Source organism: Nothobranchius furzeri, chromosome 12 (assembly GCF_043380555.1).
Source record: "Nothobranchius furzeri strain GRZ-AD chromosome 12, NfurGRZ-RIMD1, whole genome shotgun sequence".
NCBI classification, from domain to species: Eukaryota; Metazoa; Chordata; class Actinopteri; order Cyprinodontiformes; family Nothobranchiidae; genus Nothobranchius; species Nothobranchius furzeri.
This window is the reverse complement of record NC_091752.1, coordinates 43,822,012-43,835,615: the sequence shown is the minus strand read 5'-3', so window position 1 is coordinate 43,835,615 and position 13,604 is coordinate 43,822,012. Positions and strand designations below refer to the sequence as shown.

Below are 13,604 nucleotides of genomic sequence, written 5' to 3'. Positions count from 1 at the left end.
TCGCAACACGAGTCACACTACCGTAATAGATCAAGAGGGTTTATATGAGGATAGAGTCAGGGGAGGGGGAAAAAGGCACTTCAGAGTTACCCTCCACAGAGAGGATAGCTTTGCTGTGCAAAAAAACACCTCAGACAGATGTGCACACAGACTTCAGACATTACACAACATAAGTGTCCACTAGGTGGGGAGGTAGGGTTGGGACTCTCCTCACTTCAGTTCATGCAGCCGCTTGGTGCAGCGCTCATCACCTCTGTTTGGACAGGGGAGGGAGATAATGGGTTAGAGAGCACAATGACTCCTAGATACGGTTCCACGCCCTTCACCGGTCACAGTCCCGCCCAGGCTGGGATAGGGAGAAAGAGTTTCCATAGCGACAGCAGCATTCCGCACTTCTTCTGAGGGGGGATTATTCACTTCAGCCTCACAGGCTCCAAGGGCACCAGATTCAGATAAAAATTGTTTGGGGACAGACAGAGATAATTTCCTCTCCGCCTTAGTGTTCTGTTGGTCTTCAACCACTCTAGATCCAATAATGGCGTAATTAATCCATCCCAATCCGTGCTGATCCATCCACTCGCTCCTTGATGGAATCCACCTTTTGTGCCAGAGCCTGAATCTCAGCCAAAGTTCCAAGCTTACGACTCATCTCGACAATTATATGAGTTTGTGCGTTCACAGCATGATGCATTCCATCCCTGAGCTCCGAGATTGAGCCAATATTCCTCGAAAGCTCGTTAATTTTCCGGTAAGCCAGGTTTTCCAGAAAAAATGCAGAAAGCGCTGTGCACACAAGACAGAACAAAAAGCCTTGGGATAAGGAGGGAGGGAGAGGAGAAAAAAGCATCTATACTCTCCAAGAGCCGGAAGAAGGAAAAGGTGCTTTTCATATGTATGGTCAAAGCGGTTCTTATATTTAGGAACATTTCTGTGCACAAGTACAAAATGGTAAATGCCACACAATTTGTAAAATTCTTTCAACACACGAAATACGCACAGATGTGTTCGTAAGTACAGTTGATAAATGAGGGCCCATTTCTATTGTTGAGTCATTCCAGATGATGTCCTTGAGCTTTGAGCTGACGGAGGGCAGGGGTGAACCATGGTGATGAGCGGCTGAAGGAGACTGATATGGTTTTCAGTGGGGCGTGGATATTCTGAAGGGTAGAAAGGTTTCTGTTGTAGTTGGAGACCAGGTCAACAGTTAGCACTGAGACTGGAAAGATTGTTGATATTCAAAGAAAAATGTCGGAATTTATATTTTGATATTGAGGAATGAAATTGTGTGGGGAAAAATCATTTTGGACAGGGAGGGGTAAATGTTAAAGGTGATGAGAAATCATCAAAGTATGGGGCGAGATGAGATTAAAGAGCAAATTGCAGGTAATTTTTTTTCCAATTCATATAAAATGTTGTCCAAAAAAGATTTGAATTGCTTATTGTGGATATTTCCTTTTAAAATACATAACAGCAGAGTTTTTCTAGGAAAAGTGGCCTTTCTCAGCAAAGCTTCTAAAAAGGCTCTATTTTCTAAATCTGAACCTCTGACGTAACCAAAGGGCGTTAGAAGCTAGGCGCTGCCTCAGCTCAGTGTGGAGTGGGTAGTTTTAGGGTACAGAGGTCATGTTATCCAGTCAGTGTGTGTGTTTACTAGTTTTGGATTGTGTTCATGTTGATTAACTATTGTTTGTGAAGAACAGGACTCCCTCAGCTGATGTCACTTGGTTTGGTAAAAAGAAAAACTTTCTCACAAAAATGACTCTAAAAGCCTAAATAATGTATGCATGTGAAAAAAATGTTTAAAACAAGTTTCTATTAAGTTTCTCAAAACATTGGTTCATGGGAATCTCTAACTTGCAATTTGCTCTTTTGCAGTCAGTAGGAGTAATACCAGAACAGCAGACCAGGTCCAGGATATGACCTTTATAGTGGATTGGGTGATTAAGACTGTGGTCTAAAGGTTCGGAGGCAGGATAAAAAAGTCTTTGGAGAGGGCATCATTAATATTGTCCATGTGTAGGGATGGGTAGCTTTGACATATGAATCGATACAGTACCGATTCCCGGTACTTACGAATCGACACCGGTACTTAACGGTACCAATTTTTGATACTTTGAATGTTTAATAATTACTTAAAGAGCTTTTTCAATGAAATATATATTATTTTTCTAATATATAACCATATTTGATAAATATGATAAACAACATACAACTGTTTTTAGTAGGGTTGTACAAAATTCTTAAATATGAAAAACTTTAAAAACTGTTTCTAAATGATGCAAAAACAAACCCAGCTCTATGTTCTCCTAATCCTCTTCTATGCCCTCTGGAGTAACTCTGATGAGACCATGTATTATAAACTACAAATGAAACGAAAGCAAACTTCGATACCATACTACAGTTTCTATATTAATATTGTGGTGTTTCACAAACTAAACCCAGCTCCATGTACTCCTCTCTTTCACTCAACCGGGTGTTTGATTAATTCAAACTCAAGAATGCCCAAATAACCATTACAAAGATGTATTTTTTACCGATGTCAATAAAACTGAGATTTTCCAAGTTTTTTTGCAGCTTTCAGGTGCACAGAAAGAAAACATCAAATAATTTCTATGTTCGTGGACCCAGCAGGTATTCAGTGCATGCTCCTACTTTTCGTCACAGTAGATGAACTTCATGTCCATGCTGTGTCGACTCAGGAAGGTCCTGCTGTCCAGCGGAGTGTTGATGTTGGATGGGTGTGGGATGGGCTCACACATCAGGACAGCGCAAGTGAGCGGAGGCTCCTGGTATCCGCAGAGAACCCGCGAGGTGCAGCCGTTGTAGATCTTTAGGTGGCCGGTGCAGTGCAGCACCTGGGGAGGAGAAAGTCAGCTCACAGCCAGTTCCATCACCCCCCACTCAAAGGTGACCATCAGTAAGATATCTCATTAGCCACAGTGGATTTAAATGAAAAACATAATTTGAGGTTCTTCAACAACTTAATAACTTTTGGAGTCAACCAGATTCTGCTTTCTGTTGCACGTTCTCCTTCCTGCAGCCTTAATGCTCATGCAGAATAAATAAAACTCAAAGTCAGCTCAAAGTGACCTTACCTTCCAGCTGGCTGACTTGAGGTTGACGGTCCGTCCTCGGTTAGTCACAGTGCATTTCATCCTCATGAAGAAGTCACGCTCTGTGATCAGCTCTTTGCCTTTTTTACGGAAATTGGTTCCTTTAAAACACAAAATCCCTAAAAGGTCACATTAAGCTTGCTAAAACATAGTTATTCCAACAAAAACCATTCCTTCTTACTCTTTTTGACACCATTTCAGAAACTGGTCTGTGATGCAGAAATGTTGTTGGAAAAACATGATTAATAAAAAATAATTTGTTGTATTTTGGATTTTTAAAAAGCAATATTACTGTATACAATTTCAGAGAGGAGCTCTTTGGTGGCTCTTTTTGTTTTTGCATCAAAACAAAAGTAAACCTAGTCCTCCTGGTATCTGGTTCTTCCCCACATGAGCAGTAGAAGTGTTAACATGAGCGTGAAATTAGGTCGAGGTCAGGGTTCAAACCCAGCGCTGCAGCCATTGAAGCCATCAGTCTGCAATAATAAGTCTCTTTATCTCTGAGGAGTCATTTAAAACAAACTAAACAGGAAAAACAAATATGTGAAGGAAAGTTTTCACAGAAAGAGCAGAACAGGATTCTGCTTGTGTGCCGATACCGTCTAGTTCATGTGAGTGTGGGAAGAAACATTAAGTTACATTATTTCATGTAGATTTTCCTTACTAAAAATACGTGAATCTGAAAATTACTGCAATTTGCATAAGATTTAAGCAGAAGTAGTTTATAATGTATGTTACATTTTACATTCTCATGGAATCAGCTTTCATACCATAAGAGACCTCTAACATTTCTGCTCTAAGTTCCTTTCAGAAGCACGTGATCTCTGACCTTCTGTCCTTGTTGTTTTGGACACTTGGCTATTTCATACACAACATTGGATAACATCCTAAAGTTGTGAGGAGAGCTCAGTCTGTAAACAGACCAAATTGATCTGGAAACAGCTGCATTAAAGCCACAGTAATGTGGATTAAACAGACTGTTGGACAGAGTTTGGCCTCTTTTCTCATCTAAAGTTTTTTTCACACCTTCTGACTGCAAAAACAATAGGGGGTTCGTCCGGGATCTAAATTCAGAAATGATTGCAACAAAAGTAATCAGAAATCAAATATGTGTCAGATTTCCTTTCTAACACAGAAACAAAACCGAGACAATTTGACCTCTAAAATCTGCTATATTTGAGCTGCTTTTAACTTTGCACTTTGTTTTTGTCACGAGAAACAACACACATGAGAACGTTCTTCTAAATATTCAGCAAACTTGTCTTTGTGCCTTCTTGACCTCAGAGACGCCACAAACATTGCAGTGTCTCATGTTATTCATTAATATGCCTGTTTGTGAGCAGAACAGCATGTTTCAGACCTCTGATGGAAGATTTAGTAGCTGAAACGTTTCATGTGAGCTACAGAAAAAGGATTTACAGCTTTAGATACAACTTGCAATCAGATCCCTCCAGAATGTTCAAAGGTTAAAGGTGACTAGAGGTCAAATTCGTCAATAATTTACCAAATTTTCTTTTTATGGCACTCTGAAATTTCGTTTCACCCTAATCAACACTTATCAGAAATAATTCAATTCAGTTTATTTATATAGTGCCAAATCATGACGAGTCGTCTCAAGGCACATTTCTTGCTGGCTTAATACATGGTATAACTTTATACATGTAGTTGTCCTACGGTCGGGTTTCTGGCACCAAGCCCAAATATAATGTTCTTCTTAATCTCATATCCAACTACTTCCCTCATGACTCCTGCAAAGTCATCCCAGAAGGGTCTGATTTTTGGACATCCTATGGTGGGCAAATGCTAGAGGCTAACATTGAGCCAACAATGCTAAGAGTGATTTAGAAGCAAATAGGGAGCCTAAGGCTACGTTCACACACAGGTCTGGATGCTCAATTCAGGTTTTTTTAAGTAAATCAGATTTTTTTTTTTCTGTTGTTGTTCACACTTAGCCAGTGCTCCGGTACACACCAGTATGCAGTACTGACACTTCTAATTTTTACTTCTCAGAATACTGGGACTTTTCTTCACGAGTAAGGAGAGCACTGGTAGTTATTCCGCTCATTTATTAGTAAAAATCTCAAAGATTTCCCCCAAAATATCTGTTCATCTTCAAGTAAACACCAGCCATCCACAGTCCCCGCAGCGCCACCCCTCTTAATATGCAGAACACACTCCCAAGAGGAGCTTCATTTTGTGCAAGAGGATGCGTTCTCTCCAAACGCACCAAGGACATGGATCACAGCCATGACGCGCGCCCACAGTGCTACCGTCAGCAGGCAAGAGTTGAGAAAAGAAGAAATGAGTTATTTGAAACCGTGCACGTTCCTGCAATGATTGACAGAAGCAGCATCTGACCAACCAGGGGTCAAATGGGCCGACAGGCAGGTGGATCCATGGAGAAGAGATGGCATCCAAACAGAAATATAAATCTGGAGTAAGCACCAGAAAGAAAAAGTCAAACCAAGAGGAGTGTGCTTCACTTGAAAGTGGAAATGTTGTTCATCCTAGCTGCTAATCATGCGACAGAAGAGAGGGTTAATTCTGTCTGGATGTGGACTGGAGATGCCTTATTAAATACATAAACTTTCATTTTTGTCCTATATTGCCTTAGGTTCAGTCCAAGTTATCAACATTTAAGGTAAAGTCCCATAATTATGATCACACATTGGTGAAAGTACATCTCCACATTTGACCCATCCTCGTGGGGAGTGCTGAGCTGCAGTAGTGGCTGCACACGGGAACTATTTGGTGGTTTAACCCCCAATACAACCCTTTAAAGTATCAGGCAGGGAGGCACTGGGTCCCACCTTGGTATGACCCGACCCTGATCTCCTGGTCCCAGGGTGGGCACTCTACCTAGGCCACTGAGAAGGTAACATTGCTCCTATTATTAAAACCTATACATTTTGGCCTAGGTCTATCAGTCTGTTGGTCTAGTTAGTAAGAGAGAGTGTGAGGTGTTTTCCTATTACATTATAATCATATCACAAGCTACAGTCGTATTTACATTAATGTCATTGCTTGAATGATGGATTTCTGGTCAAAACAGAGTCAATGCTGAAGTCAGGGTTGAAACGAATCATTAAATAAATCGCATGTTTCGACTCATTAAATTCCGCAGTTCATTTTTTTACTGATTCAAAGCTTTGTCAAATGTACACACCACAGTCTCTGAATACATTTTACTGGTTCATAACGTGGTAAACTAGGTGCTGTGGAGGAAAATAGACCAGCAAAGGCAAGCCGTTGTAGTAGTTATTTCACAAACGCTTCTATACGGAATAGAATTTAGACTGGGTTATGTTGCCATAACTAATTAGATATGCCACCATTACTTTGTTACCAGTAGAAATTAAATGTTATTTAAATAGTCAGATTTCCATGTTAATAACATGTTAATAAAATAATTACATTATTTTATATAGTTATTGTGGTCCGGCTACATGGTTTTACAGGTGCTGGCCAGTAAATTAGAATATCATCAAAAGGTTGAAAATATTTCAGTAATTCCATTCAAAACGTGAAACTTGTACATTATATTCATGCAATGCACACAGACCAATGTATTTCCAATGTTCATTACATTTAAATTTGATATTCATAAGTGACAACTAATGAAAACTCCAAATTTGGTATCTCAAAAAATTAGAATATTCTGAAAAGGCTGAATATAGAAGACACCTGCTGCCACTCTAATCAGCTGATTTACTCAAAACACCTGCAAAGGCCTTTAAAAGGTCCCTCAGTCTTGTTTTGAAGGCACCACAATCATGGGGAAGACTTCTGACTTAACAGCTGTCCAAAAGACAATCATTGACACCTTGCACAAGGAGGGCAAGACACAAAAGGTGATTGCTAAAGAAGCTGGCTGTTCGCAGAGCTCTGTGTCCAAGCACATTAACAGACAGGCGAAGGGACGGAAAAAATGTGGTAGAAAAAAGTGTACAAGCTCTAGGGATAACCGCACCCTGCAGAGAATTGTGACGACAAACCCATTCAAAAATGTGGGGGAGATCCACAAAGAGTGGACTGCAGCTGGAGTCAGCGCTTCAAGAACCACCACGAGGAGACTCATGAAAGACATGGGATTCAGGTGTCGCATTCCGTGTGTCAAGCCACTCTTGAACATGAAACAGCGCAAGAAGCGTCTCGCCTGGGCCAAGGACAAAAAGGACTGGACTGATGCTGAGTGGTCCAAAGTTATGTTTTCTGATGAAAGCAAGTTCTGCATTTCCTTTGGAAATCAAGGACCCAGAGTCTGGAGGAAGAGCGGAGAAGCACAGAATCCACGTTGCATGAGGTCCAGTGTAAAGTTTCCACCGTCAGTGATGGTGTGGGGTGCCATGTCATCTGCCGGTGTTGGCCCACTCTGTTTCCTGAGGTCCAGGGTCAATGCAGCCGTCTACCAGGAAGTTTTAGAGCACTTCATGCTTCCTGCTGCTGACCAACTTTATGGGGATGCAGACTTCACCTTTCAACAGGACTTGGCACCTGCACACAGTGCCAAAACCACCAGCACCTGGTTCAAGGACCATGGTATCCCTGTCCTTGATTGGCCAGCAAACTCGCCTGACCTTAACCCCATAGAAAATCTATGGGGTATTGTGAAGCGGAGGATGCAATACGCTAGACCCAACAATGCAGAGGAGCTGAAGACGACTATCAGAGCAACCTGGGCTCTCATAACACCTGAGCAGTGCCACAGACTGATCGAGTCCATGCCACGCCGCATTACTGCAGTTATTGAGGCAAAAGGAGCCCCGACTAAGTATTGAGTGCTATACATGCACATTCTTTTCATGTTCATTCTTTTCAGTTGGCCAACATTAGAGAAACAAACATTTTTTCATTGGCCTTTAGAATATTCTAATTTTCTGAGATACCAGATTTGATGTTTTCATTGGTTGTCACCTATAAATATAAAAATTAAACGTAATAAACATCGGAAATACATTGGTCTGTGTGCATTGCATGAATATAATGTACAAGTTTCACGTTTTGAATGGAATTACTGAAATATTTTCAACCTTTTGATGATATTCTAATTTACTGGCCAGCACCTGTATGTTGTTATGGACTTGTGTCTGGAATAAAGGTTGATTATTATTAATAAATAATACTAATAATAAATTTTACAGGTCATATGTGGATATATTTATATATATTATTTTGACTAGGCTGAGCTATATGAATACAAACATAAAATGTTACTTAAATATAAGTCAACATTTGTTCCATGAAATATTTATTAACTATAAATATCAGATGGAAGAGAGGGAACTAGACAACACCGATTTCATACATATTGTTGATCCATCCATCCATTTTCTTCCTCTTATCTGGAGCAGGGGCGGCAGCCTACGCCAAGAGGCCCAGACTTCCCTCATATTCATATTGTTGCTTCTTTTATACTTTTGTTGTTTTATTTTCATATTTTTAGCAGCAGACCACAATCTCGTTTCACTTGAAACTTTGTCAAACCGAATATTTGATAAATCGACAGAGAATTCGATAGAATATTCGAATTCCTAAATATTCTATAGCTGCATCCCTAAAGTCAGCTCTACAGCTGCTTCTGCTGAGTGAAGCTTCTCCTACTGAGGCTCATCAGTGGCACAACAACACTTGAATGGCCTGGATACCATCAGCTCAGCTCACAAGTAGCTTACGATGACCCCACTGACGACTTGGCATCCAGAAAACATGCGTGCACCAGCAAAAGTTTGGTGTTCCATTATAGTCATGTTGTAATGGGGAGTTTATAAGTGTTCAGACCGTGTTGGTAATGTGGTGAAATCATGTCTTTTTTATAAAAGATTAGGCGATGGTGGCATAAAGGGAGTATGGGGACGGTCCGTGCGCTGCCGCTGACTTCCGATTATCTTGGACACACTGGATTGAAACCACGCTCATGAAGTCTTTTTAACAAGCTACTCCTAAAAGTGTCTGTCCCCCACAGTCCCCGTGCAGGCTCTGGTGATCTGAGCTTCAGCTCTAACGGAGCAAAGCTCGAGGAGCACTGCAGCCCTCCAGTTTGCCTTGTCACCTGATTTTGTTCAAAAAACCAAACTTACGGCTCGTTTTTACTTTCATTTTTGATATATTTGCTGGCTGGAGCTCAGTATCATCTCCCCACGTCATCATGACAGCTCCCTCCTTTGCACCAAGGCGCAATCGCCGTTTATAAGACATATATGGTGTACGGTGGGCCTCACCTCTGTCAGTATGTCGATATTATGGTTGTGTATGTTGTTTTTTGCAATGCCACCTGCTTTCCTCTACTTGAAATGCAACACAAGTAACAGAGATTACCTTCTACTTTAGTTCATACACCGCTATTTTACGTGATGACATCAGTTTGAGAGTCCAAACTCTTGCAGTCACACTGTTTTCACAAATCAACCACTAACGTCAGAAAATATGAGCCATTATCTAACATCAAACTTTTAATTTATTGCATCTGCTCGCACCGAGGCTCATTATGGTACGGTATAGATAATGGCATAAATTAATGACTTGTGTGTTTTTGACAAAATTATTTTGATTAATCAAATCTTTGTAACATCTTTTTTTTGTCAATTATATTGCTGGAATGGATTTACATTTTGTAAAGCTAAATGTGTTGAAATGCTAAATCTATGAAGTGAAATATTCTGATAAACTAGAGTAAAATACCAGAATATTTGGTACATCCAAAGCTTTGGAGCAGTGCTATTTTCTACAATTGTACCTTAAATATTTAACCAGATAGCTTAAATGTTTATTCATCTCCCTCATTCTCTCTTGTACTTTCTCCTTAAAATATTTTATGTTCAATAAATCACATGGCTAGGCTAATATCTCTTGCTATGGTTTGCTAGCTACTGTTTTAGTCTGGCTTTTATTTAGCATTACTATGATAAATTCATGACTAACACTTAAAATCATTCTTTTGTTGTCATCATGAGTGTTTTCGGCCTCACTTTGCTGCTTCCAGAGGGAATATTTTAAACCAAACCAACAGTTTCATGGTTTTTCCAGTCTGCCGTGCCCAAAGTGAATACAGAGAGCCTTGTGAACAGAACTGATTTCATGTTAAAGTTTGGGTTTTCCACCCCAGATGTAACATTTTGTTATTCAAGTCAGACAGAAGTGATTAGTTTATTTGATTTGACGGAGGTGGTAGTGCTGACCTGCTGTCTTCAGGCTCAGGTTTTCTCTGATCTCCTCATGGTCACATGGATGGGTAAAGTCAAAGATGCTGTGACCTGTGAGCTCCACCTGGAATAAAAGGATAATTTAAATAAAACAAACTGGATAAATAGACTTAAATAACATTTAATTGAAGGTTGGCCACATCCTGCCCACGCCATGACAGGAAAAAAAAATATATATATGTAAGAACCATGACCCACATTTGTTGTGATACTCCTTAATACTGCTCTATTCTTTGTCTCACTTTTGGTTTCTGTTATCCATTAGCTTGACTATTTGCAAAGCATTGTCAAAAATGAATGATAACAGTATGTGGGAGCCATTACTTCCAATTTAATGAAAACAAAACTGTTTAATACATAAGACTTAATCATTTTTATGACAGATAAACATAATATTGAGATGTTAAGATATGAATGTGAGATAATACTTCCTAATTGTGGACATGGACACAGACAGACTGGGGTAAGACGGACTTTTGTTGAACATGGATCAGCTGCCAATTTATCAAACAGTTTGCCTGAGAAGTCAGATTAGTTAAGAGCTACAACACAACCCTGTCTCTATTTAATCCCATGTCTTCAGCAAACGCCATAGAAGTTCGGTCTGAAGGCGTGAAAACGCAGGGCCGAGTACCACTCTGATGCTTCAGAAGTAATGACGCTGCGTGTGATGAAACGTGGCCTCGTTTAGACGGAATGAAAAGAAAACTGGGTGATGGTGAGGAGTTAGCTCCAGAGTACAAAATGTAAAAGTGTGACACCTCCAGCAGAAACCCAGATTGTCCTGACAAAAACAAACAGAAACCAGATGTGCTGAAGAAAATTGAGATTTAAACAGAGCTGGATAATTGCTGTAAACTTTCCTCCAGTGGGAGAAGAAAAATGCTGCAGAGGCAAGGGTTATAGCCACATCCTACTCAGACAGACTCATCCTCCTTCTCATCCACGTTTGGGGAAAATTAAATAAGGGAATTATTTAGTTAAACAGCACTAAAGAGGAAAACTTGATGAAATCTTAATGAGGAATGACTTTAAATAGGAACTGAGAGTGTTTTTGTGCAGCATCACAGAGAGAAGTTGATCCCAGGCCAGACTGACTGGTCTCTGACATTTTCTGTTGTTATATTGTTATTTATTTAACCAGAAAACATTTTCTATTTGTTCTAATATAAGGTGTGTGCCCACTGTCGGAACTTCAGGGTACTTTCTGGGTCGGGGAACTTGACCGGGAGGTTCGGTGGCCCGGTGTCTGTACCGAATCTGCTCGGGCTGCCAGATCGGCTCGGGGTCCTGCGTCTGCCGATGACGCCACACTGGATGAACAGCTGAACGTCGGATTTACAGAAGTTACGATACCACGCTCGTAAAAGACACGTTAGATTTTGATTGGTCTGAACACATTAGCGGTTGTAGTCCTGTAGGGGAAAATGTGTTCGTATTACCAAAGGAAACGATCAGCTGATTAACGGAGACCCTCAGCAGCTCTTGGTTTTCATGAAACCATGGGGCAAAATAAAAATATTTTATTGAACAAATAGCAAGCGACATTTTAAATGAATGAATGGATTAATTTACATAAGAACTAACTAAACACACAGAAGAATTCCACGTTTATACAAACGGAAATGGTAGCTAATTGTGTTGCCGTAGTGTGATGTCATCAGCAGACGCAGGACCCTGAGCTGATCTGGCAGCCCGAGCTGATCGGTACAGCACTCGGTCCTCTCAGCTGCAGTGTCCTGATTCAGCCCTTCAGGCATCAGCACGACTGCTTCTGCAGTGAGTCATGTCACTGATCAGCACCAAAAAGCATCCACAGTAAGTGTTATTCTGTCGATGTCCACCAAATTAAATCCATTCAGAGGACAAGAGAGCAGCTGTGTGTAGAAAATATGGCGTTCAATCAACAAGCTCAGTTTTTATGGCGCTGTGTGAGACTGTGCTGATGTCATTACCTACTGAGTTACAACCAATCAGTGTTAGTTAACAAAAGTTCCTCTCAGCTACTGCACCGGGCCATTCTCATTTGGAGGTTGATCCTCTCCAGGAGCTTACCTGAGTGAGGCCCATGAACTTGTGGATGTTCTCCGACAGGAAGATCATGTCTCCATCTGTTGTTACCACGGTTATGAAGCCCTCCAGAGATTTCAGGTAGAGGTTGTCCATGATTGGGTCATCTGTGTCGTTGCTGCTGTGGCTGCAGCAGGCTGGAAGGAAACAAAACTTCAGGTTAGCAAACAATTCAGCATTTCCTGTTTGATTTTACAGCAGAAATCTCAGATTATATCTTTATGTTCAAATATTCTCAGAACATTTACGCTGAGGACCGTTGATGACTTAAGTCGTTAATGGCATTTTTTTTACTGGGCGGGCGTCTCAACGAGCCCTTGCACTGTGAGAACAAACACCACGGCTCTAAAGCTGATCATCTGCGTAGGTCACAAGTCACGTGATCAGGAAGCAGAAAATCCATGAAATAGGAGTTGGTTTTGGAACGCTGCTGTGAAAAAAGCAAGGCACCAACCGGAAAAGCTTCTGTCACTCACAATTCAACAACGGATTACGAAAGAACGGATAACGCTAAAAACACGCTGATTAATTCCACTGTGACAACAAACTCAAAGGCTCTTCTGCAAACTATAAATGAATTTGGACTTGTTGATGTGTGGCGACATCACAATCCTAGTTCTCAACAGTACACACTTCATTCTAATCCTCACACAACAGCCTCTCGTATAGACTATGTTTTTTATGTCAAAATGGATCAATCACTTAGTTGAGAAGGTGTATATTGGTCTTATTGGTCTTTCTGATCATGCCCCGGTAGCTTTAGTCATTCGACTGCTGAGAGAGATTGAGCGATCAATATCATGGAAGATGAGCGCGTTATCCTTGATAGATAAGAAATTTATACAACTTATAATGGAGCAAACTACAATGTTTTTAGAAATGAATGATGAAGACGGGATGGATCTGAGAAATTTATGGGACAGTTATAAGGCAGAGGGATTATAATTGCTCATAAAAACTACACAAGAAAGCAACAATTAATAAAACAGCAAGAAATCGAAGAGGATATTAAGGATCTGGAGAAAAATGACTATGCAACCAGGTCATCTGATACATTGAGTAAGCTCAAGGCCAAGAGGACATCGTTGTACAATTTGATTATGCAGAATGCTGAAAGAGATATTCTTTTTGCTAAGCAAAGATTATTTGAAGCAGGTAATAAACCTAATCATCTTTTGACACGGTTGATAAGGAATGTTCCATCTAGCTCCTATGTCACAGC

At 40.5% G+C, this 13,604-nt stretch overlaps 1 protein-coding gene across 1 annotated transcript in view; it reads right to left on the bottom strand.

Moving 5' to 3' along the window:
- epas1b (endothelial PAS domain protein 1b) overlaps positions 1-13,604 on the bottom strand; it is a 94,966-nt gene that overhangs the window by 34,829 nt on the left and 46,533 nt on the right. Inside the window, exons 3-6 of the mRNA XM_015945086.3 lie at positions 12,368-12,519; positions 10,289-10,376; positions 3,096-3,214; positions 2,653-2,855 (exon numbers count right to left, since the gene is read on the bottom strand). Of these exons, the coding sequence (XP_015800572.3) occupies positions 2,653-2,855; positions 3,096-3,214; positions 10,289-10,376; positions 12,368-12,519 (562 nt within the window). The remainder of the gene's footprint in view (positions 1-2,652; positions 2,856-3,095; positions 3,215-10,288; positions 10,377-12,367; positions 12,520-13,604) is intronic.